The sequence below is a fragment of the Pseudorca crassidens genome, chromosome 6 (assembly GCF_039906515.1).
Source record: "Pseudorca crassidens isolate mPseCra1 chromosome 6, mPseCra1.hap1, whole genome shotgun sequence".
NCBI classification, from domain to species: domain Eukaryota; kingdom Metazoa; phylum Chordata; class Mammalia; order Artiodactyla; family Delphinidae; genus Pseudorca; species Pseudorca crassidens.
Window position 1 is genome coordinate 32,564,508 of NC_090301.1, and position 27,505 is coordinate 32,592,012.

Consider the following 27,505-nt stretch of genomic DNA (forward strand, 5'->3'; position numbering starts at 1 on the left):
TAATCTTATATTATTCATTAAACAAAAATACATGTAACAAAATAGTCTCAAGGGTTAAGTGTAAAGAAGTTGAGATTGGTGAAGGTGTGGAAAAGATTTAAATCTTGACTTTCAAAGCCAATTTAGTAAGACTGTCAATTCTGTAAACAGCCTCAAAGTAGACAAGATAAGGGTATGCCAGGATCAGGAAAGCTGGAAGTTGGAAAGTTTAATCTATTTGCTTTTCCTGGCAATAAGGTACTAGCTGTACCTGTTCTGCTTTAAATGTTCACTTACTTACTTTGGATTTGTCACAGTTTGATCCCTGATGAATGTAAAGTAATTAGAAATGTTTCTGTCATAAGGCAGCCATCCATGGGTTCCAATAACGTAATTCATGCTTACTGTTATCTGGAAAAGAAACAAATGAAGACAAACATTAAATGAAAATTAAAGAAAATGACATAGAATAACCAAATGCTCACATGATGTTAGCATTTGTCACTTAGGGAATAGTGTGGGATTGTGTACTTAAAACACGATACTCATTAAGAAAGTCTTAAAATAATTCAAATGGTTAAAAAGCTCATTGTTATCCTACTGCAAGAAAAGCTGTCCCAATGTATCTTTCTTTAGTATAAGATTATTTTCCTCAAAATTTCTCAAAGTTTACTAGTATCTATTAGTTGGCAGTCAGAAGAAATTAAGGATCAAGTCTTACCATAAAAATAAGACACCTATCATTTAGAACATAAATCATAAGTAGATCTTATGAAGAATTATTAAGAAGGTCTCCCTTTATTAGGGACAGTAACAGTGAATATTTGCATTAAAAAATGGAAAGTTTTATCTCCCTTGATAAAAGTAACAGATTACCAAAAAAAATTCAGATAACTTAAAAATATACAGGTATTAAAACTGAAAAATCACAAGAATTCTGCCACTCAAAAGTACTTACTATTTTTGTATATCCTTCTAGATGTTTTTTCTATGCAAACACACAATATGGATAATTAGAAAAATAGGTTTAACTCTGGAATTTCTACTTTTCACTGTGCTATGCTCAATTTTTATCATTTCTAAGTGACAGAATTAGAATAAGACAGACCTAGGTTTGGTCCATTTGCCAGGGTCCCTTGCTTGCTAGCTCTGTGACTTTGAGCAAGTTACTTCTGAGTTTTAATTCCTCATCTGAGGAAGGGAAATAATAATTGTGCCTATCTCACAGGATTGTTAGGTGGATTAAATGACGAAATTCAAGTACTCACTAATATGTCCTGCATGTGGACGGACCTTTATCAATTCTGTATTATATCTCATTTTCATTATTCTCACTGCTTATGATAAATTTTAACATCTAGTAAGAAGTTACATCACAATTTTCTCGTACAAAAGTTCCTGGTATTTTCACATATTTATTATTCCAAATAAATTTTAGAATTACAGAACTAGGACTTCCCTGGTGGCGCAGTGGTTAAGAATCCTCCTGCCAATGAAGGGGACACGGGTTTGAGCCCTGGTCCAGGAAGATCCCACGTGCCATGGAGCAACTAAGCCCGTGAGCCACAACTACTGAGCCCACGTGCCACAACTACTGAAGCCTGCACACCTAGAGCCCGTGCTCCGCAACAAGAGAAGCCACCGCAGTGAGAAGCCTGCGCACCACAACAAAGAGTAGCCCCCGCTCACTGCAACTAGAGAAAGCCCGCGCACAGCAATGAAGACCCAATGCAGCCATAAATAAATAAATTTATTTTTTTAAAAAAGGATTACAGAACTACTTAAAAGCTCTGTAAATAAGAGATACTTTTTTTGGGGGGGGGGTACGTGGGCCTCTAACTGTTGCGGCCTCTCCCATTGCGGAGCACAGGCTCGGGACATGCAGGCTCAGCAGCCAGGGCCCACGGGTCCAGCCGCTCCGCGGCATGTGGGATCCTCCCGGACCAGGGCCACCAAGGAAGCCCCTAAAAGATACATTTTTATACTTGGTCAAATTAATTCTATTTTAAAATTTTCTCTCTTTTTTTATTTGGCCGTGCTGTGCAGCATGTGGGATCTTCGTTCCCCCACCAGGCTACCGGGATTGAACTCAGGCCCCCTGCAGTGGAAGTGTGGAGCCCTAACCACTGGACCTCCAGGGAATTCCCTTACCTATGCTTTTAAAAAAGACTTAAAAATTTTTATTTTCTCTATTTTTTTCATAAGTTGTAATGGATGTAGACATGGCAGTGTGAAAAGGTATAAATCAACTTACCAGTAACTCAGGACTGCCTTGTGAAATAAAAGAACGAGACTGATTTTTGGGGACAATGGCCTTTATTAGTGGAATACCATCACTAATTCCCTATAAAACAAAGGACAGAGGTTTAGTGGCTGGTTCTACTATCTTTATTAGGTAAAAATTATTGAAAACTTCTATTTCTTTAAAGATAAACCCTGAGATATAGCCTTGTACTCTATCAAAACATATCATCACTTAATTTTAAATATAGGAAAGGAATTATATACCATGTTTGAATGGCAGACTTGAAAGTTCTGAAACCCATCACCTCTTGTATTCCACTATGCTGCTGTTAAACAAGGATGTAGATTTCAAGGAGTGTCAACCATTTAAAACAGCCAGTGATTTAAAACCTTTCCTTTTCCCATGCCGTACTGACATGAATATAAAGTAGAAAATACAGACCATATAAGAAAACATTTCTTAAATAAGTGAAATGGGAAAACTAGTTATATTTTATGGAATTTTCCTTTTGGGTTTAACTTTCAAAAAATAGATCTATTCCATTACCTGAGGCCCTTCCTGAAAGCTACAACAAAGGACCAGAAAATAAAGACAGTCCTCAGAAAACATCCACCATTATCTTATTACAGTGTGAAAGAGAAAAACGATTTGAAATAAGTTTTTTGATAGTTTATAATTTTGATAGTTTATAAATTACACCTAACATTTATTAGATAAATTATAACCTAACATTAGTGGGTACATACGATGTGCCAGGTGCTTTTCTAAGAGCTTTATATGAACTAAATAATGATGTATAACCACATGAAGTTAATGCATATCTTTTCTCTTCATACTGTGAATTAATCAAGAGAAGACAACTGACATTGAAACAGCATAAATGGAAATGGTATCTGAAGAAATCCATTTAATAAGCCCCTTGCTTTCACTGCTACGTCAATTTTCTTCACCATTTTAATACCTAGGAAGAGAACTAAAAGAGGCCTTCTCTTTTCATATGAATGAGTGGGAAACACCTTCTTGTATGATGATGAAAAGGGATTAACAATTATTGGTACCCAAGGATATCTATTGTGTTCTTAATCCTGCTCCAGACACTGGCCCTGAGGAAAGCTACCCTGTGACTTGGGGTGGGTGCAGAGAGGGGCAAATGCCATTGCATCTGCAGACAGAACTCAGAATGTATTGTACTATAAAAAACAATGCCACAAATGATTAGATATGATGAAAATACTTTTATCAGCATTACATAATATCTTATTACATGTCCATCATTTTAGGGGCCAAATAGGGTTTTGTGGGTTGCCCTATGTGTAGCCAAAAGTTAACATAGCAGGACTGAGACTGCTCACCTTAGAAAGGCTGCTTGCAAGGTTGGCCATTGCCTGGCATCAGGGAACTTGGCAGGCAAAGACATCCTTACACTGATATAAAACTTGTCTTCAATAATACACGTGGCTCACTATGCCTAGACTATTTGTGCAAACAATCGTCTGAATACAGGCTTTTCTTTTGGGAGTCTAGAATTTTGGAATGTGCTAGGCAGAGCTGAGTCTCTAATGAGCTTCCCTGGGAGACAAAATCATGTTGTCACATTTCATTACTGGAAGAATTAAGCACCTTCAAATGATATGTAGGTACAAAGTCCAAAATATTTACGATCTGGCCCTTTAAGAAAACATTTACCACCGTTTGCTGTATGGCATGAGAGTTATTCCTTGTTCTATGCACATCTCCAATCTATTCTTAGTAACTCTTTATCATTTTGTATTCTTCCAAAAGAGTTAATATTATCCGTCCTAACCAAATTTATAGGTATTAATGCATTTCATATTCACATTCTGAACTATTCAAAGAACAGCTGACCCTTGAACAACTCAGGGGTTTGGGACACCAACCCTCCACGCATTATTATATAATTTATATATAAATATAATATCTGTATCTGCGCTTCTTCCTTATCTGCAGTTCTGCACCCACAAATTCAACCAATCCCAGATTATGTAGTACTGTAGTATTTACTATTGAAAAAAAATCCATGTATAAGTGGACCCACACTGTTCAAACCTGTATTGTTCAAGAATCAACTGTAATTCAATATGTATATTTAAACATGTGAATTTGAAGGTACTCTTTCAAGAACAGCATTAACTATCTATCTTGCTCCACTTGACTATTCCTTCTGACATCATCAATTAACAATCTGACTCATGGGCCATATTTTATATGTGAGTAGACACTGTAATTAAAAGTTATTTTAGACTTCCTCTCTCTCTCTATATATATATATATCTCAACTGACACAAAAAGCAATTTAAGTCAAATTATTCTTCCTCTTTATGTTTCCTTCGGGAGAACGTGAGGTTGGAAGAAAGAAAGCCAAAACAAACATTACAGCAGCAAACAAAAGCTTTCAACAAGGTTGTTTTAAAAAATCTAAGAACATATTACTGAAGTATTATTTACTATTTTGGATTAAGTATTAAAATCCACCCTCTCCATTAAAGAACAAAAGGAACAATGAAGTGTACAGAAATCACAGAGAAAATCCTTTGATATTATCAAATTGGATATTACCTCTATAAAAAATGACTTGAGTTCAGGGAGGTACTGAAATAAGTTAAAGGTTGAAGTGTCTGTTTTGGTTTGCTTCTGCACTGCTTCCTCTGCTGATAATCTAGAAGGGTGTGGTTCCTTCAAAAAAAATTAAGAAAAAAATAATTCCATAATTACATTAAAACATCTCTCACTATATTCCTTCATACATACCAGACTCTAGCTATGATGGATTACATACCATGCACTATTGACAACTCCTGGCTTTTGCTCAATTTCCTTGGCAGAGTTCGGGCCCTCTTCATTCCTAGAGAAACCCTACTTCTACTTTAAAGTTTTTCGTACTGATCTCTCCCTTGAATCTCTAAGGCAGAATTAACTATTCTATTATTTTTCTCAGCACACTACATTATTTAGTATTTTATTTAGTACTTATTTCTTTCTATGTTGTATTACATATAGTTGGTTATGGTCTTTCCCAACTAGACAATAGGTACCTTAATGTCAGAAAATAAGTCATATTCATTTTTGGATTTTCAACACATAGAAAAGTACCATAAATATGGTACATGCTTATGTATATGTTTGGTAAAATTAAATACATTATTCAAAAGTCAAAATTTATAATACGGGTGAATCTTTAATTCCTGAAATAAGATTTGAATGTCAATATTCTCAGGATCAAATTACAGATATTACTGCATTGCTTTTCAAATAAGTTATTATTATTCCTTACCTTTAATGTCAGAAACAAAAGATATTATCACCTTTTTAAATGAGAAGAAAATTACAAGTCAAATTAATATTCCAATGCCACAGTTAAAATGCAGAATAGAAATCTAGCTAAAGAGGATTCTATCTCCATTGCAAAATATTAGATTATGGGAAACAGATTTAAGAGCTCTAATTCAATATTTATCTCTGAATTATCCATGTATTATTCACTTTATTTGAAATCAAAAGCTGATTTTTATGTCATTTTTTTATCTTAAAAACTAATTAGCACTGCCCTTGTAAAAAAAAAAATAAAGCTGCTGCAAAAATATTATAGAATCTATTTCAAAGTCCAATGAAGTGTTGTGTTTTATTCTGTTACTTTTGCCTTCTGACTATCAGCAGGTAAGGAATAAAGACTGATTTCAAATATGAGTATTCTGCAAAAATCAATGTTGGAGGATTCAAACTGTTGCTAAGGAATAGTAACAATTATAAATCTTGGTCTGATAACTGAATTAACAGAAGTTCATCTATAAGCCAGAGTTTAGATATACTGTTGCTGTTATAGCTGTGGAGATTTCAGTTCAACAAATACTTACTGCCCACAAACTATATGCAAGAAAGATACAAAAATGATTTTTAAAAAGTTGCTGCCTTTAACATATTATAATATAGTGAGGCAAATGAATAAATGTACAACTAACTAAGGTGGAAGTGTCATAATTAGGATATAAATAACAGCCCATAAGAATGGAAAAATGATCTACAAGTTCAACAAGGGGCTTACAGCTATTAATTCAGAGGAAACATGGCATGGAAGAAAGGATTTGGAGTTAGATGATCATGCATCCAAATTCTGTCCCAGTCACATCCTAGTTGTATAAAGTTGGAAAAAAGTATTTGATTTTTCTAAGGTGTTGTAGGCTAGGTATTAATTTCTATGAAATACGGCTTCAACATGTAAAAAGTAAGGATAACTGAATATTTACTGTGAAGTTAGGTAAATCACTTAGCACAGTGCTTGCATAGGAAAGTATCAACTTAATAAATGGTATATTATTATGTATTCCTCATTTCCAAATTCATATACTAACAAAGATCAAGATGTCTTTGCAAGCTAATACTGGATTAACTTCTATGAATCCAAAGCTGTATGCAATCAGGAAGACAATAATTTAACTTCAGATACTAGGATGGGAAAAGAAATACAGTAATATCTATACTTTGATTTTACATATTCTGCAATTTGATTTTTAGGACTGGGTTTGGGCTCTGGATGATAAGAACCCTTTGGGGGCAGATGTCAGCTACTAAAAGTCTTATACATGCAATGAGTCCCAGTATTAGAACAGCTTTAATGGTATAACCTAACTGGTACTCAGTTAGAGCTACTTCTCCATTTAATAAAGGAGGGAGGAAGGCTCACCTGACAGGGGCCTTCAACCTCACCTTTTCCTTTCCCAGAAACAACAAAATAAATGTGATTGGCTTTCTGAGTAAATATAAATCCTTTGTAACTTAAGACGAATTGATTGAATATGTGGATTTTGACTGCAATATTTTGACATTCAAAATAGGAACAATCATGGGCTTCCCTGGTGGCGCAGTGGTTGAGAATCTGTCTGTCAATGCAGGGGACACGGGTTCAAGCCCTGGTCTGGGAAGATCCCACATGCCGCGGAGCAACTAGGCCCGTGAGCAACAACTACTGAGCCTGCATGTCTGGAGCCTGTGCCCCGCAACAAGAGGCCACGACAGTGAAAGGCCCGTGTACCGCGATGAAGAGTGGCCCCCGCTTGCCGCAACTAGAGAAAGCCCTCGCACAGAAATGGAAGACCCAACACAGCCAAAAATAAATAAATTAATAAATTAATTTTAAAAAATAGGAACAATCATTTAAATCTATTTATTTTTAAAGTGACAGTATAATTTTTTCCAAATTCTAGATAATTCTGAAATTAGGTTTTAAATCATTAAAAACCTTGAAAATTACTGGTAGTACTATTCCTTAGAAATTAAATTCTGGACTTCGGTAATCAATAACTTTTATGCTTTACCTTTAATAGTTGACAAGGTGTTTGCCCAAAATTGTTAATCATCCCTTCTAAGGCTTTTCTTTCCTTCTCATCTGTTAAGGCATCCAGATCCACAGCTCCTAAAACCAAGAGAAGTAGTCAATTCACTATAGAGCGAAAACAAATCAGCAAGCCACACAACTGTTTAACGTATCAGAGGCTGATTAGTATATTTTCAACAAAATAATATTCCATTCATCAATTTATAAAACTACTGTAAAGAGATAACTTTTAAAAAATCAGTAAAGCTTCAGATATTAAATATGTACAAAAATAAATTCCACCCACTGTTTAGAACTAAAATATTTTAAACAAAAGTTAACTGGTAGTCTATAAAAGTTTCTCTTATAAAAATGCACACTATACTCATAGTACACCTGATTGCTTTCTTCACGATAGTTAAGCTGAAAAAAGTGTAATAACCACACAAAATTACTGCTATAAATTAGTTTATCTAACAAAAGTTGGGCAAGGTGATATTCTGGCTAACTGATTATACCAGCCATACTTAATCCCTATTGTTACATAGCTAGTAATTGACCAAACTAGGTAAAGTCTGATTTCAAAGACTATGCTCCTAACCACCATGCTATACTACCTTCCTACAAAACTGTTATCAAATGAATACAGCAAGGTAAAAACATGCTTGTCTATTTACCAAAAGTCATGTGGGTTCTGCTCAAATTCATAAAACTTCACACTATTTATAATCTTTAGAACTATTAGCTCTATGGAAGGATTAGGAAAGAACTCCTTCTTAAGCCTTTCAAAGCCTTCAGAAAATGTTCTTGATCCAGAGCTAAACATTAGAATACTGTCATCTTATTATCATTGGAAGAATTTGTTATTTTAATTTTAAAAACTCTTATTTAATGTCTGCTAACTATTTAATACAGAATACTCAGACCCAACTGAATAGGATACATATGGCCAGAGATCAAAATCTTTTATGCCACCAATAATTGACATTTTAACTACTATTTTTTTAAAAAGCAGCAGCCTTTCAAATAGAAAAGATAACTAAAATTATTTTTTAAATGTAGTCTTTCTTGTGTTAAATAGTTATGCCAAAAATACCATGTATAAACACATATTAAATAATATTTTTATTAACATAAGAGAAAAAGTATAGGCTTATACCTTCATAACTACAGTAATAGAAAACATTGAGTGCCTCCACTGCAGCTGGCCCCCTCTGTTTATAGCCAAAAATCAGATCTATCCATTCATGAAGATGAGCAGAAACATATTCAGACTCCTAGAAAAAAAAACAAATTTAGCAATTCATATAGAGATACCTTCCAACTACAACGTAATGATAGGTCCTTTAAAAAAATAAGAGCATTGTAAGCATTTCCACACACAAATCTTATCACTGTAAATAAAATTATCTCAAAATCATGTTAAACATTGATCCAATTTGACTATATTCTATCTAGTAAAATGTAGACATATTTATTAATATTTACTACATATACATCTCCTAACTAATGGGTGAAGAAAATAACAAATATTCTTATAGTCCAAATAAGAACAACAAAAAAATTAATGATAGCTGTGGAATACATCTTTGTTGTGAAAATTCCACTGAAATAGTCCAGAAATTCAATTCAAGGAAACAAGGAAACTGCACTGGGGTGGACTGAAGATAGCTGAAAAATCACTCCCTCCACACACCCCCACACGGCCAACTAAGAGGTGAACTTGGTGGCAGGCAGAAGCTTAAAGAACCCGGAGCCTGTTAGTGAGGAGTTGAAAGACCGTAAGAAAATTGTTATTGGAGACAGGAGAAAAGGGAACTCATGTTTTCGTTACATGAAAGATAGAAAGGGTACCTAATGAACTCTTGGATCTGGGGACAGAGATTTCCAGGCAGAATGTTTTTAAATGCTAATTGGCTTCTTTTAGCTGCCTGTGATTATGTGTGGGAGGAGCAAGGGTGAGTTTTAAAAATGAACTGTTTGGGTTTTAAGCATAATTTTAAAAGTATATAGAGGAGCTGGGTCTTGCTGGGCACAAAAATTATTTCTCATTTCCAGGATCACTAGAAAGCAAAGACTCTCAAAGTGAGAAATGGTCTAAGTTAATGCTTAAATCAGAATGTTTCCAGTAAAATATGGCCTTGGGCAAAAGTTTAGATCAGGAGTGTGGCTAAAAAACAATCTGCTGAGATCTCAAAGATTTTAGGTTGTGTCTCACAGACCCACCTAACTAGACAATAGAGCATCTTAACCTTAAGAACATTTTCCCATTGTAGCCTCCCACTCAGCCCAAAGGAGATAATGAACTATCTCGTAAAGTCATGTGGAATGGTTTTTGCCCAACAGAGTTGATGCATAAGAAACCCATAACATTTTAAAAGAAACTGCATTAATTCAAGCTGAAAAAGTTAAAAACTGTTCAAAAAATAAAAGACTTTGGCTTCCAGCTTATCATGGTGAGGAAAGAGGCTTGCAAAGATACTCTTGTAAACAAAGTTTTTTTGTTTCAGTTTTTATGGAAAAGAATGACTCAGAGTGAAAAGCCAAGAGCCTAAGGGTAGAACAAAAAGATGCATGGAGAACCAATATCAGGGAATAGCATTGGGCCCTAGTAAAGTAACTGAGAGCATGTCCCTGCTGGAATTCTGAATTGTTATAAACAAGAGGCTAGGTGCCTCTGTTTTCTCGCTTCCTTTTGAATGTTAGTGTCTATTATAGTTTTCCTGTCCTTGTTACACCACTGTTACGTGGGGGGCAGATAACTTGTCTCCTTACTTCAGTCTTCAGATACAAGAGGAGACACTGGAGTAGTTTCATCCACACATGGATTTGATTTAGATGACTAGTAAGATTCTGGACTTCAGGCCTCATGCCTTTATGCAAGGATCAGCAAACTACTGTTTGTGGGCCAAACCTTACTAGCAGCCAGATTTGTAGATTAGCAGAACACAGCCATACCCCCATTTTCTTTTGCACTACAATGGCAGAATTTCAACACAGACTAAGTTTACAGCCAATGAAAATATTTACTAGCTGGTCTTTTACGGAAAAAGTCTGTAGAACCCTGCCTTAAGGAGCTGAGACTTTGGGAAGGTCTTGAGAGGAAGTATGTACATTTTGCATGTAGAAGGAATGTAAATACTTTGTGGCCAGAGGGCAGCCTGTGAATGGTGGATTAAAGATAGCTGCAAATTCTTTCTCACTCCAACCATTAAGAGATGGAGTTTACTTTCTTTCCTCTGGAATCTGCACTCATCCTGTTACTATTTAACCATGACAAGAAGGCAGAAGTGATACTGTGACAGTTCACAGCCTTAGGTCTCAAGAAAGTCTAGAAGCTTCCACTTTTGCATTCTTGGGGGGCCTTGAGCTGCCAGGTAAGAAGTCTGGCTAATCAGTTAGAGAGACCACATGAAGAGGAGATATCCTGAGACTACAGGGAGAGGGAGAAAAGTCAGCATCCCAGTGTCTCAAGGCAGCCTCCAGATGACTCCAACCTTAGCTGCCATATGACTGCAAGGGGATGAGAACCTTAAGTAAGACCAGAAGAACTGCCGAGTTGAGGCAAGTCAACTCACATAAGCGTGAGAAATAATAAAATGGCTATAGTTTTAAGCCACTAAATTTTGGGATAGTTTGTTACACGGCAATACATAACTGAAACACAAACTTCTAACCTCTTATTAATGAGGAGTATGTCTTCCTAAAATTCTGGACCCCTACTTACTGTCATAGATAACACAGAAGGAAGCATCTGAGAAGTTCCTGCCTAGTTAAAAAGTAACAGATTATTTTTCAGAGTTGTTTTATTTTTTCCCAATTCCTTACTCATGCATGGGGTTATTGCTTACAAATGTTAAAATGTAATCCTGAATTTTGTAAACTTGACTAACTATGTACTAATGACAAGGAATGTTTCCAAGTACTGGCCTATTTAGTTTCAGAATCTGTAACATTTCAGTTTAGATAGAAAGCTAAGTGGGCTCTTGTGGGGGAAAAAAGCATTATCTGCAAGATAATAACACAATAGCAACATTAAACTAACTCTCACTAGTCCTTCAATTCCAAAATGGAAATTTAGCTAAAAAACTAGTAAAATTTTTAAGTGGCATTTAGGATTTATTTAGCTGTCTTATTAAAAACTTACTGGAATCCTTCAGAGGAAAAAAAAATGTACTTATTCTTGTTAGATTTGAAACAAATGTGGGAACTGTGAAAATCAAACTATGACCAAAATAGGTTCACATACAATAGGTAGATATCTCATAGAAGTGAAAAAAAAATTTTTTGCATACATCCATAGGACTGTACTACTATAGTCTCACTATATCAGAAGATCCATAACCTCAAAATAAATTACTATATTATACTTTCTAAAACAGCACATATAATAGATTACAAATTAATCCAGGAAAATAATAGATATACTTTATTCCATCATCCTCTGGAAAACACAGAGATCTTTATCTTATTGATTGTCTAATAACTAAACACAAAAATCTTACCAGAGCTTTCCTATGTTTATAGATGAAATCTTCAGCTGACTTAGCCCATTTGGGGAGAATAACATCATTTACTAGTTCTCTGGAAACTTGTAGACGACCCAAGTTAAATTCTAAGACATGTAAAAGATAAACGTATCAAATCATTTTAGATTTAAATAAATCAAGTAAAACAAATAAAAGGGTACATTACTTAGCAAAACTGAATGCTTTTCTTCTTTTATTAAGAGTAAAAGGTGAGAATCAAGTTCCTTTCTCTTTTTTTTAAATTTTTATTTTATATTGGAATATAGTTGATCAACAATGCCCTGTTAGCTTCACATGCACAGCAAAGCAACTCAGCCATACTATTCTTTTTCAAATTCTTTTCCCATTAAGGTTATTAGAGTATTGAGCAGAGTTCCCTGTGCTATACAGCAGGTCCTTGTTGGCTATGTATTTTAAATATAGCCCTGTGTACATGTCAAATCCAAACTCCCAATCTATCCCTCCCCCCCATCAAGTTCCCTTCTTGATATAAATTTATTGAACAGGTAAAAATAATTCTTATTTATTGGAATGCATTTTATCAGTTGATTAAAAAGGTAAATGAAAATAAGATAGTTTAAAATTAGTTATTAGAAGATAAATCAGATAATAGTTTATTTTTTGCTGAAAAAAGTGGAGGAAATTATAGTTATGACCAAAACCCTTAACCTGAACAAAAATGCAACAGTAAGCATTCTTCTTACATTAAAAATAATTAACATAGTCCTTCTAATGGTTAATTTACAAAATAGAGCTCCTTAGAGCTTTTTGGTGTAACTTAAAACTTAAAATGACTTGTGTTATGGAAAAACAATATATTTATATACCACTATTTTAAGTAGATACTGACATAATAAAGATTTGCTCATTCTAGTTAGAACACAGTACTTTTGACAAAACTGTCCCAAAGATGAGATTTTCTTATTCATACAGTGTGGAAAGGGAAAAGTGTTAACACAAAAGACCTTCATTAAAGATGCTGCCTAAAAATATTAGTGTGTCCTTAAAGCTGAAGACAGGTTCAAGTGTCACAGAATAATAGGATGCACAGGGTGTGTGGCCTTAACCCAACTATTGTACAGCAGATATTGTTGGGCACCTAATAGCCATTCCTCCTTATCTGGTAGAAGAACCTTGCTTTAATTCAAGTGTCCATCCTGTCTTATATTTCATGCTTATTGTAGGTGACTGGCATAGGGTTTGGTACATGACCCAGCTCTGGACAGTGAAGGGAGATTATGAGAAAGGGTTTCTCAAATTTAAGAAAGGACAGGGCTTCCCTGGTGGCACAGTGGTTGAGAGTCCGCCTGCTGATGCAGGAGACACGGATTCGTGTCCAGGTCGGGGTGATCCCACATGCTGCACAGCCGCTGGGCTCGTGAGTCAAGGCTGCTGAGCCTGCACGTCCGGAGCCTGCGCTCCGCAACGGCAGAGGCCACAACAGTGAGAGGCCCGTGTACCGCAAAGAAAAAAAAAAAAAGAAAGGACACATATCTTGGGTCACAAATATAGCCTTGGTAAATTTAAGAAAACTGAAATCGTATCAAGTATCTTGTCTCACCACAACGCTATGAGACTAGATATCAATTACAGGAAAAGATCTGTAAAATATACAAACACATGGAGGCTAAATAAAACACTACTTAATAACGAAATGATCACTGAAGAAATCAAAGAGGAAATCAAAACCTACCTAGAAACAAAAGACAACAGAGACACGACGACCCAAAACCTATGGGATGCAGCAAAGCAGTTCTAAGAGGGAAGTTTATAGCTATACAAGCCTACCTTAAGAAACAGGAAACATCTCAAATAAACAACCTAACCTTGCACCTAAAGCAATTAGAGAAAGAAGAACAAAAAAACCCCAAAGTCAGCAGAAGGAAACAAATCATAAAGATCAGATCAGAAATAAATGAAAAAGAAATGAAGGAAACGATAGCAAAGATCAATAAAACTAAAAGCTGGTTCTTTGAGAAGATAAACAAAATTGATAAACCATTAGACAGACTCATCAAGAAAAAAAAGGGAGAAGACTCAAATCAATAGAATTACAAATGAAAAAGGAGAAGTAACAACTGACACTGCAGAAATACAAAGGATCATGAGATATTACTACAAGCAACTCTATGCCAATAAAATGGACAACCTGGAATAAATGGACAAAATCTTAGAAATGCACAACCTGCTGACACAGAACCAGGAAGAAACAGAATATATGAACAGACCAATCACAAGCACTGAAATTGAAACTGTGATTAAAAATCTTCCAACAGGGGCTTCCCTGCTGGTGCAGTGGCTGAGAGTCCGCCTGCTGATGCAGGGGACAGGGGTTCATGCCCCGGTCTGCGAAGATCCCACATGCCATGGAGCGGCTAGGCCCATGAGCCATGGCCGCTGAGCCTGCGCATCCAGAGCCTGTGCTCCACAACGGGAGAGACCACAACAGTGAGAGGCCTGTGTACCGCAAAAAAAAAAAAAAAAAAAAAACTTCCAACAAAAAAAAGCCCAGGACCAGATGGCTTCACAGGTGAATTCTATCAAACATTTACAGAAGAGCTAACACCTATCCTTCTCAAACTCTTCCAAAATATAGCAGAGGGAGGAACACTCCCAAACTCATTCTACGAGGCCACCATCACCCTGATACCAAAACCAAAGATGTTACAAAGAAAGAAAACTACAGGCGAATATCACTGATGAACATAGATGCAAAAATCCTCAACAAAATACTAGCAAATAGAATCCAACAGCACATTAAAAGGATCATACACCATGATCAAGTGGGGTTTATTCCAGGAATGCAAGGATTCTTCAATATACGCAAATCAATCAACGTGACGTACCATATTAACAAACTGAAGGAGAAAAATCATATGATCATCTCAATAGATGCAGAGAAAGCTTTTGACAAAATTCAACACGCATTTCTGATAAAAACCCTCCAGAAAGTAGGCATAGAGGGAACTTTCCTCAACATAATAAAGGCAATATATGACAAACCCACAGCCAACATCATCCTCAATGGTGAAAAACTGAAACCATTCCCACTAAGATCAGGCACAAGACAAGGTTGCCCACTCTCACCACTCTTATTCAACATAGTTTTGGAAGTTTTAGGCACAGCAATCAGAGAAGAAAAGGAAATAAAAGGAATCCAAATCGGAAAAGAAGAAGTAAAGCTGTCACTGCTTGCAGATGACATGATACTATACATAGAGAATCCTAAAGATGCTACCAGAAAACTACTAGAGCTAATCAATAAATTTGGTAAAGCAGCAGGATGCAAAATTAATGCACAGCAATCTCTGGCATTCTTACACACTAGTGATGAAAAATCTGAAAGCGAAATTAAGAAAACACTCCCATTTACCATTGCAACAAAAAGAATAAAATATCTAGGAATACACCTACCTAAGGAGACAAAAGACCTATATGTAAAAAATTATAAGACACTGATGAAAGAAATTAAAGATGATACAAATAGATGGAGATATATGTTCTTGGATTGGAAGCATCAACATTGTGAAAATGACTCTACTACCCAAAGCAATCTACAGATTCAATGCAATCCCTATCAAACTACCACTGGCATTTTTCACAGAACTAGAACAAAAAATTTCACAACTTGTATGGAAACACAAAAGACCCCGAATAGCCAAAGCAATCTTGAGAACGAAAAATGGAGCTGCAGGATTCAGGGTCCCTGACTTCAGACTATACTACAAAGCTACAGTAATCAATACAGGATGGTACTGGCACAAAAACAGAAATACAGATCAATGGAACAGGATAGAGAGCCCAGAGATAAACCCACGCACATATGGTCAGCTTATCTTTGATAAAAGAGGCAAGAATATACAGTGGAGAAAAGACAGCCTCTTCAATAAGTGGTGCTGGGAAAACTGGACAGCTACATGTAAAAGTATGAAATTAGAACACTCCCTAACACCATACACAAAAATAAACTCAAAATGGATTAAAGACCTAAATGTAAGGCCAGACACCATCAAACTCTTAGAGGAAAACATAGGCAGAACACTCTATGACATAAATCACAGCAAGATCCTTTTTGACCCACCTCTTAGAGAAATGGAAATAAAAACAAAAATAAACAAATTGGACCTAATGAAACTTCATAGTTTTTGCACAGCAAAGGAAACCATAAACAAGACAAAAGACACCCTCAGAATGGGAGAAAATATTTGCAAATGAAGCAACTGACACAGGATTCATCACCAAAATTTACAAGCAGCTCATGCAGCTCAATAACAAAAAAACAAACAACCCAATCCAAAACTGGGCAGAAGACCTAAATAGACATTTCTCCAAAGAAGATATACAGATTGCCAACAAACACATGAAAGAATGCTCAACATCATTAATCATTAGAGAAATGGAAATCAAAACTACATGAGATATCATGTCACACCAGTCAGAATGGCCATCATCAAAAAATCTAGAAACAATAAATGCTGGAGAGGATGTGGAGAAAAGGGAACACTCTTGCACTGTTGGTGGGAATGTAAATTGATACAGCCACTATGGAGAACAGTATGGAGGTTCCTTAAAAAACTAAAAATAGAACTACCATAGGACCCAGCAATCCCACTACTAGGCATATACCCTGAGAAAACCATAATTCAAAAAGGGTATGTACCAAAATGTTCATTGCAGCTCTATTTACAATAATAGCCAGGACATGGAAGCAACCTAAGTGTCCATCAACAGATGAATGGATAAAGAAGATGTGGCACATATATACAATGGATTATTACTCAGCCATAAAAAGAAACGAAATTGAGTTATTTGTAGTGAGGTGGATGGACCTAGAGTTTGTCATACAGAATGAAGTAAGTCAGAAAGAGAAAAACAAATACCGTATGCTAACACATATATATGGAATCTAAGAAGAAAAAAAAAAAGGTCATGAAGAACCTATGGGTAAGACGGGAATAAAGACACAGACCTACTAGAGCATGGACTTGAGGATATGGGGAGGGAGAAGGGTAAGCTGTGACAAAGTGAGAGAGTGGCATGGACATATATACACTACCAAATGTATAACAGATAGCTAGTGGGAAGTAGGCGCATAGCACACGGAGATCAGCTAGGTGGTTTGTGACCACCTAGAGGGGTGGGATGGGGAGGGTTGGAGGGAGGGAGATGCAAGAGGGAAGAGATATGGGAACATATGTATATGTATAACTGATTCACTTTGTTATAAAGCAGAAACTAACACACCATTGTAAAGCAATTATACTCCAATAAAGATGTTAAAAAAAAAAAAGGACACAAAGAATTAAAAGTCCCACTTCTTTCTAAGACACTGTTGTATCTGCCTATGATGCCTGGAATTGCTTTAGTTATTTGTAATCATGACAGTAACTAGCCAAGAACAAAGCCAAAACACCCAGACCAGCAGAGTAAAAATACATAAAGAACTTGGCTTTGATGATGTTGTTAAGTTACCATATCTCAGGACTTTTATTATGGAAAGTACTTAAATTTTCTTGCTTGCACAATTTTGAGTTGGTTTTATTCATATTTGTTGTCATTCTAACACACTTTGCTTTGTCCTACCCACCTCATTTCAAATAAAGAGGCAATGTATAATTAGAAATGGAGGCCACCAGGACAGTAGTACAAGACAGCAACTAGCTGTGGTGAATGTGAGTAATTGTCAAGCTAGGCAAACCTTAAATTCTGTATCCAAATTTAATCTGCTTATTCCTACTATCCCAGATACCCTGCTTTAGAAGACTCGAATCCTCTGGCTGACTTAGAGTCTAGGATCACACATAGTCAACAGTTGCATCTGATTTTCTGAAGGTGACCACTTCTAACTGCCTTACTCTGAGAATTAGATGCCTTGCCTCCAACAACCTGCCCCAGAGTGAACAATTGAAGGTCATGAAGTCCTGGATATGCTTTCACCAGCAGAACAAACAATTCTACTGAGAAAGCAAAGGGTCAAACATTAACATTACGTGCTGAGGGAGGAAAAAGAAGTTGTAACAGCCCTTTGACACTGGAATTTCCCTAAAGAACACCAGTAGTAAGAACCTTGCCAATTTCCTTATTTGTACTTAAAATAAATCTAAACTACCTCATAGAAAAAGTATTTGGACATTTTTAAAGACCATATTTCACTCTATGATTCTTTTCTTCAAAAACATAATATGGTTTTTCAAATATTGTGGTAACTTATACCCAGTCATTTTTTTCAACTTGCCTCCTGTCTTCTGCTGTAAAAGGAGTCAGCAAATTTTTACAAGGTGTCAAAGAATAAATAGTTTTGGCTTTGTGAGCCCTATGGTCTCTGTTGCAGTTACTCAAATCTGCCATTATACTGTGAAAGCAGCCACAGTTTATGTAAATGAATTGGCTAGTTGTATTCCAATAAAACTTTATTTATAAACATATGGGTCTGCCCACAGATTTGGCCCATGAACCTATAGTCTGCTGACCCCTGGTATAAATCTTCATCTTACCTAACACAAACACTTTTAATCCATGGAGCTTTATGGCTGAAATAGCATATAGCCATTTTTTGCTTCTCTAGTAAACCCTGTACTCTGATAAATTCTCTTACCAATTCAAATTTGACTCATTTATCTTATTCACTGTAGCACTTCTATCCGTAGAGGATAAGACTAGTACCTGAACATCATTTAAGCCTTGTCACTGAATAATACACAGACAGAATGAACCTTAAATAATCTAGAGGTCATCACAAAAATGTCCTAAAAGATATTTTTCAGGATTCTCCATTGGGACCTGTTCAGTCCAATTTTTAATCTATTTCTTACGATTTTGATTTTCCAAAAATTCTGGGAAATAGAAGAATTCAGGAATAAGTTCCTTCACATCATATGGATTGTCCATGAGAGCCTGCCAGGTAGCAGGGATGGAATGGAATTGTCGATCTGCACAGTCAAACCTGCATGTGGAGATTGAAAGAGAACAGTGAATACTGAATGAGAGCAACAACAGGCTAAAACAAACCTTTAATCTTCCTTCAGGTTTCCTCATGATTAGTTTCTCTTTATTTAACCTTTCTCTTTAACGTCTAAAAACACAAGTTGCTCTCCTTATGACAATCTTTCTTATTTTGTTGCCAGGAACTGAATACTATAATTTTAATCACTAGTATCATCTTAGTTAAAATAGATGAAAATGGCATAATTTTTAATCAGTAAAATTTATTACAGAAATTGAATAAATATTATTTGGATATTTTAAAATTACAGAGTTTAAATATCACTCTAAGTATTATAGTATTGACATACATAGTTAACAGATCTATGGAAATGCTGCTGATTTAATCCTTGATACATAAGTATCTTTACAAACTCTTTTGCTAAAAACCAGAGGGTGTTAGGGAAATAGTTCTGTAGCTAAAGCTTTTATACTTTACTTGCATATACTACTATCTTATTTTAACTTTATTTTCAAGTTCCATCCTGGGCCTATGGTAGTTGAAAGAAGCTCACGTGGTCATGCTGCAATTTTATTGTTTTGGCTAATCACAAACAGCATAAATCCCTTCTGTTTCATCTCCTTTGATAGTGTTTTCCTGGATTTATTCCATAAATGATGACTTCTAAGTGACAGTTAATGACTAATATGACTCTTTATGCCTAGGAACCTTGTTTTGAAGCAGAGCTGAACTTAGCAGAACTCTAAATTTAATTATAGTCAATGATTGTGTCATCAATAAAGTCTAATAATGGTATATTCAAATTGAAGGAGACGTACAGTTTTAATGGAAGAATCTTTTTGTTTGGGTGGGGGAGAACAGCTTTACTGATACATAATTAACATACATATAATTTGCTCTGAGTGAACAATTCAACGGCCTTCAGTATATGCAGAGCTGTGTAGCCATCACCACAACCAATTTTAGAACATTTTCATCACTCCAAAATGAAACCCTGCATCTAATAGCAGTCACTCTCCATTCACTCTCCCTCCACCCCTGAGCAACTACTGATCTATTTTGTCTCTATGGATTTGTCTATTTTAGACATTTTATGTAAATCATACAATATATGGCATTTTGTGTCTGGCTTATTTTATTCAGTGTACTGCTTTTCAAGGTTCATCTATGTTGTAGCATATATCAATCTTTCATTCCCTTTATTAACTCATGCCAGATAATATTTTATTGCATGGGTATACCACATTTTATTTATTCCTTTACCAGTTGATGGGTATTTTTGTTGTTTCCATATTTTGGCTATTATAAATAATGCTGCTAAGTACATTTGTGTACAAGTGTTTGCATGAACATATGTATTCAGTTATCTTGGGTATATACGTAGGAGTAGAATTGCTGGGTAATATGTAATTCTATCTTTAACCTTTTGAAGTACTGCCAGACTGTTTTCCACAGAGTCTGCATCATTTTACATTCCCACTGCCAGTACATAATTATTCCAATTTCTCAACATACTCATCAACAGTAGGTATTATCTGTCTTTTTTATTATAGCCATCCTCATGTGGGTAAAGAGGTATCTCAATTTGGTTTTGATTTGAATTTCCCTGATGACTAACGATGTTAATCATGTGTTTATTGGGAATTTGTAATCTTCTTTGGAGAAATGTCCATTTAGACCCTTTGTCCAGTTTTTAACTGGGTCATTTGTCTTTTTATTATTGCACTGCAAGAATTATTTATATATTCTAGATACAAATCCCTTAACAGATCTATAATTTGCAAATATTTTCTCCTACTGAATTGGTTGTCTTTTTTACTTTCTTGATGATGTCCTTTGAAGCACAAACAGAATCTATTTTTGAAGCTTTTTAAAAAATCATTTATTCATAAAATCACTAAAAGTTGAAAAGACCCAGTTACACTTTCCTGGAAGGAAAATTACCTGCATTCATGACAAATGTAACATTTGGAGATGTGTAGTGATCAAAGCCTCTCCTTGATAGCCAAGGCTTGGTGTACTAAAGACAGGAATAAGGAACCCAGGCTAATTTTGAGAGATAAAATTTACATGGAAAGAGTAGAACAGGCAATGTTTACATAGTTTTTGATTGGGTAGAAAAAGCAAAATGATAATGGTAAAGAATAAGGCAACATGAAGACAAAATGGGAGTCAGTAGAGAGCTTCCTGGAGGATACATTGGGGAATGGAGGATTCTGGGAAAAGTTTCTTTCTTTAGGATCATTAAGAAAATGTGAAAGTTAGGTAAGTTATAACACTGACAGGTGATACGATAATACAATGGCATCACAGATCTGTTTGAGCTGCTACTAATAATGTAAGGGCCCTTATTTCTCCCTATTTTTATTCCTATTGATTAATAAATATTTTTAGGAGGACTACATAGGCATTGGTTAGGTTTGAATCTCTGGGATACATCTTGGATCAAGGTCTAAATCAGTTCTAACTCTAAATCTCTGGTAGATTCCTAAACCCAGTTGAAAATCACAAAAGTACACTGGATAGCAGTAAAAAGGAATTCACCTTACAAGTCATTTGTGTAAGTCAGTGTGAGTGACCTGTTCTCAAACAAGTTTGGCTGCTTTTATCTAGGGAGCTAGTATATGAATTGAAATCTAACAGAGGAGAAAAAAAAGATAAGGCCCTGTTATAACAGTACATGACATGAAGGCAAAGAGTTTTCAACACTATCATACAGTCTTAAGAAAATAGCTTATTTACCCAAAACATACCTTCCACTCTGAAGCTGGATGTGGAGGGTGGTGAATGGTTCTGTACGAATAAGATAGTGCATAACCCCAGCAGAATTTGAATAGTGAGTACCATAATGAAATTTATCAATAGTTCCCATAGGATCCTCAAAATTTTCATATCTAAAAAAAGAAACTAAAGTTTTATAACCACAATAGTAAAATTAACTTAGAAAGACATATGTTTGTATTGTATTGCTGAAAACACAGTTTTTGAGAAAGTATGTATTTGTGGCCTTCCCTGGTGGTGCAGTGGTTGAGACTCCGCCTGCCGATGCAGGGGACATGGGTTCGTGCCCCGGTCTGGGAAGATCGCACATGCCACAGAGCGGCTAGGCCCGTGAGCCATGGTCGCTGAGCCTGCGCGTCTGGAGCCTGTGCTCCGCAACAGGAGAGGCCACAATAGTGAGAGGCCCGCGTACCGCAAAAAAAAAAAAAAAAAAAGAAACTATGTATTTGTATCATCATGTCATGTTAATAAATGAAAAAAAATTTATTACTTTTTTCTGAGCAATAAAATAGCACTAATATTGGATTTTTGAACACTTGTATTATGCAATAATATTCACGATAGATAAATTAGAAACCAGAGAGAAACTACCAAAAATGAAGAAATTTAAAATCAGTTACAATTGCACTTCCCAGAGATAATTAACATTAACATTTTGATGAATATGTGTCAATCCTGAATTATGAATTAATATATATTTTAATATAAAAATATATTTTAATGTAAAACCACTATACATTATATATTGTTCACAACTTATTTTTTCATCTAACAATTTTCTGTTAATATCTTACAAAATATGTATAACTGATTCACTTTGCTGTACAGCAGCAACTAACACAACATTGTAAATCAACCACACGACAATAAAAAGTTTTAAAAATCTTACGAAACGACTGAATAGTCTTTTTTTTTTTTTTTTTTTTGCAGTTCGCGGGCCTCTCACTGTTGTGGCCCCTCCCGTTGCGGAGCACAGGCTCCAGACGCGCAGGCCCAGAGGCCATGGCTCACGGCCCCAGCCGCTCCGCGGCATGTGGGATCCTTCCGGACCGGGGCATGAACCCGCGTCCCCTGCATCGGCAGGTGGATTCCCAACCACTGCGCCACCAGGGAAGCCCTGAATAGTCTATTTTTAACAGGTACACGGTATTTATAAAAATTAGATCTACGAATATACAACAATTTAACTATTATAGATACTTAGGTTGTTTCTATTTTTCTGCTTATTGTAAGCATGTGATAATTAGACATCCTTTTGTGGCCAAGATAATGGAAAAAAATATAGAAGGTCAGTCAAGAATTGTAAAAATGAATGTCTAATGATCTAAAGGTAAAAGAAGGAGATGTGTATAGCACGGGGAACTCTACTCAATATTCTGTGATAACCTATATGAGTAAAGAATCTGAAAAATAATGAATATATGTATATGTATAACTGAATCACTTTGCTGTATACCTGAAACTAATACAACATTGTAAATCAACTATACTCTAATAAAATTTTTTTTAAAAAGGAAAAAAAAAAGGAGATGGTGGAATAGAAGGTCTAAATCAGATTATCAGCAAAGGATATATATAATAATTCTGCAAGAACTATCACTGATCCTGTTAATTGTTTTGAATGGTGACATCTGAGTTCGTGGATATAGTATCTAAATAAGAATGAACAGTTTTTTGGAAGCAATAAACATTGAAAATTTTAAGCCAAAATACTAATCAGTTCATCAAGCTAAGGTAAATTTCCTTTTACATAGAAATCATGAATATTCAGGAGAATAAAGAAAGTTTTCGGGTCAAAGTCATTTGTACCTATGCAAAAAAATAAACTATTGAAATTTAAATTAAATTGTATCTTTGATTATCTATAAAATAAGTTAATTTATATGATCAGTATTTCCTGTGGAACAATGTTAACAGTGTGACTAATGGCAGTAGAGTAATATATACACAGCAAAATTCCATTTAGTACAACAAATATTAAACACTGCAAAAAGTCCTGGGGAAGATCTGCAAACAAAAAGGGGGGGAAAAATAATGTACCATCAACCCTCAAATAAATCTACAACTAAGTTTGTTTGCAGAATTGCTCTTTGTCTTTATTACCAGAAGTCATAACTGACAAGTCATCCACAAGTTCACACGGAGAAAAAGGAAAATTAAAATTAGATTATTTTTTACTGTCAGCAGCTGGCTTTGGATAAAAAAAAAGTACGAGACATTTAAAGGGTGGCTCAAAAATATATAGAACTATAAATATTTCCTTTCCTTATTCAAATATCACTTTCTAAATTTTCACACATTTCACTGTTCTTTATTCACATTATTGGTGAACAACAGGTTAGTATTATTAATTTTATATCCACCAAAATATTATATTAGATGGAATGTTAGATTTGTAGGTTATGAAGTCTAAAATACCTGGGGAGAAAAATTTCAAGAACCTATTACCATTTAGCACATAATTATTACAAGGTGAAAGAAATTCTAAACAATATAAATTTTACTTTGGTAATGAAGGGAAATACACAGACTATAGTTAAGATATTTGAAGGACAACTGATATATTTTCAAGAAAACTTAGTGAAGGAATTACCAGACTCTGATGATCAAAAGTAGTTGTGCATTTAAAAAAAGTAACACTTGGTTGGCCATAGCAGAAATCAATACAAATTCAAACAAGCTATGGGCATCTTTCAAAAGGGATGAAAAGCACTTACTTTTCTCGCATGGCTTTGGCATTTTTATCATTAACTACCCCAATTGGTTTGGATAGATCTCGAAATACAGATGGGTTATTAAGATCCAACTCGTCTGAAGTATAATCTTGTAAAATCCAGGGGAACTAAAAGAGCCACAATTTACAATTTAGACATTCCTTCCTAGAGAGGCTACCATCTCCATATCTAATATAAATGTTTATCTAAGACAAAAAGGGATAGTCTTTATTTCTTCCCTGTTGCAAATGTTTATTCATCTTTAGTTCAATAACCAGAAGCATTATTTTCTGTAATTCCACTGGAATATTTTCAATGAAGTGAAAGAAAAAGAGTTTTTATTTTTAAAATACTCTTCATATTTACATACTTCTTGAAAATAGCACAGTAGAAATATAAAGAAAGGCAAAATCAGTTTTTATGTCTTTTTAAAAATAAAAATTAGATATCATCCACATATATTTTGTGTATTAGAAAACTGAAAGGTAATTCCATATTTACAAGATTTATATAAAACTCACCACAGGATACTGCGCAAGGTCATTATAGGTTCGTCCTGCCATTGTATTTAATTGAATGAGGTAGTCAAAATTTGATATCTCTCTGTTTACCCATTTCTAGACAGCACAATAAAAGAAAAAATCAAAATTAATCTGTAACTCTTAGAAATCAGTAACTATTACTGACAGTACTAAAATAATCATATGTTCCCATTATCTCTATCATCTTTTTGATAAAGGAATGAAGCTTTAAAAAATATTTAATAGGGAGGTAAAATCAATATGCTTTTCCTAAATTCACTTCCTCTTAAAAATTGGTCTCTAGAAAAGGAAAAGAAAACTCCTACACTACAATCTAAAAAGTCTTCTATAAGAATTAAGTCTTTTCTTCAGTTAAAAAATATTTTGTTTGAATATCTTAAAACTTTTTAATTCTAGGACTGCCCAAATTTGAAATTTTTGTCATAAGTTGAAATTTTCATAAGTGTAAATATTAAAAAATCAGTATCTCAATGTACTAAATGATCTACAAATTTTAAATAAACATTATATTAACTATATTCAGAAAACTACTTTTATAGAGCAAAGGTAAATGGGATTTTGCTATAACAGATATAAAAATTTTCTAAAGGAAGACATAAACATTATTTTTTTTAATCACCTTACTGTACTTAGACTACTAATTACTCTACACAGTGTAGGCATGCTCAAGCATTTTGCTGACAGATTAATACACCCCTTTAAGTTTACTGTGTGCCTTAAGCAAAGGACATACTTACGGGAAATAGTGAGAAATTAATCTATGTATACAGATTTTATAGAAAGCCCAATTTTAACTGTACTTGAGTGCCAAACTGAGGAAACAGTACTTTAATGAATAAAGTTTATTCCACAGAAAGCAGGAAATATACTCTATTAAATAAAGCTTATTCCATAAACAACAGGAAACAATTGCTGATGGCTTTTGAACAAGAGCAACATTTAAAGATTAACACATATGTAGGAGGAAGGAGAGAGCCAGGAGACAAGAGAGCCTAATTGGAAGACTACTAAAACCCTAGAGAGCAAAGAACAAGGGCCTTTCTTTGGCTTTGGACAGTGTAAATTCAAGAGATGTTGGGATATATGTGAGGATAAAATACACGAAAGCATTAGCTTTGGCAGATAGAAGGATTGGAGAATTTTTTTTTTTTTTTTGCCTTTTTTCCATGGTGTCTTTTGTATTTTCCCATTTTTTTTCTTGTGAACAGATTATTTTTATTATTAAGAAAAAAAATCCTGTGTACTACTTTTTAAAAAGAACACTATTAAAAAAGAAGAATTTAGGGCTTCCCTGGTGGCACAGTGGTTGAGAGTCCACCTGCCGATGCAGGGGACACGGGTTTGTGCCCCCGTCTGGGAAGATCCCACATGCCGCGGAGTAGCTGGGCCCGTGAGCCATGGCCGGCCGCTGAGCCTGTGCGTCCGGAGCCTGTGCTCCGCAACGGGAGAGGCCACAACAGTGAGAAGGCCGCGTACCGCAAAAAAAAAAAAAAAAAAAAAAAAAAATAGAAAAGAAAAAGAATTTATAAGATATGCCCATGAACTGAATGACATGCGAACTGGAGACAGGGCACTGTATGTGTGAGGGAAACAGAATGATTCAAAGATAATTCATAAGATCAATCTGAATGGAAGAAGAGCAGTTGCAGAATCAAAATAAAATAATTGAAAGAAGGAAGTTTTACTTCTAAGCAAAAGTCTGAGATATAAAATGAACAGCAAATCAGTGACTTAAAATTTCCTACCTGTGTCAATCCTGATGCTTTGAATAACTCCTGTGGTGATCTGGTTCCATAACTATTTGGAGAATGAAGTGACAACAGTCTGCTATATACTTTGTTCCTAACCTATTAAAAAAAAAAAGCACTTTATGGCTTAAAAATTGATCAAGACAAACGAGGATTATGGCTTTATTAACAGATTTATTGAGATATAATTCATGTACCATAAAATTCACCCTTTAAAATATACAATTCAGTGGGCTTTTTTTAATATTCACAGAGTTGTGCAACCATTCACATTATCTAACTCTGGAACATTTCCATCATCCTCAAAAGAAACTACATACTCACTAGCCATCACTCCCCAATTTCCACTCCCTCCCATCCCCTGACAACAATTAAACTACTTTCCATCACTATGGATTTGCCAATCCTGAACATTTCATATAAATAGAGGATTGTGGTTTTAACTTCTCTATTTTACAAGGCTTAATGAAATTATGACATGTATTTTTTTTAGAACTTTATAGTATATAATGGAATAATCTTCAGACATTGAATCAAAAAACGACTTCACTTCTAGTTCAAATTTAGTTCTGTCATTTACTAATCATCTTGGCAAATCAATTAATTTACTGAGTCTCATTTGTATATTAAATATAATAATCTCTACCCTTACAGTTTTGTGAATTACTCAGGTTTATGCAAATGTAAAGAAATAA

General features: G+C 34.9%; 1 protein-coding gene across 3 annotated transcripts in view; it reads right to left on the bottom strand.

Annotated features, from left to right (window-relative positions):
• NBEAL1 (neurobeachin like 1) overlaps positions 1-27,505 on the bottom strand; it is a 176,273-nt gene that overhangs the window by 12,848 nt on the left and 135,920 nt on the right. For all 3 annotated transcript variants that reach the window (XM_067740941.1, XM_067740938.1, XM_067740939.1), the window contains 11 exons: positions 26,808-26,909; positions 25,042-25,137; positions 24,524-24,648; positions 21,779-21,919; positions 18,895-19,025; positions 12,059-12,168; positions 8,713-8,830; positions 7,555-7,652; positions 4,802-4,918; positions 2,234-2,323; positions 281-390 (listed from right to left, as the gene is read on the bottom strand). In XM_067740941.1, the coding sequence (XP_067597042.1) occupies positions 281-390; positions 2,234-2,323; positions 4,802-4,918; positions 7,555-7,652; positions 8,713-8,830; positions 12,059-12,168; positions 18,895-19,025; positions 21,779-21,919; positions 24,524-24,648; positions 25,042-25,137; positions 26,808-26,909 (1,238 nt within the window). The remainder of the gene's footprint in view (positions 1-280; positions 391-2,233; positions 2,324-4,801; positions 4,919-7,554; positions 7,653-8,712; positions 8,831-12,058; positions 12,169-18,894; positions 19,026-21,778; positions 21,920-24,523; positions 24,649-25,041; positions 25,138-26,807; positions 26,910-27,505) is intronic.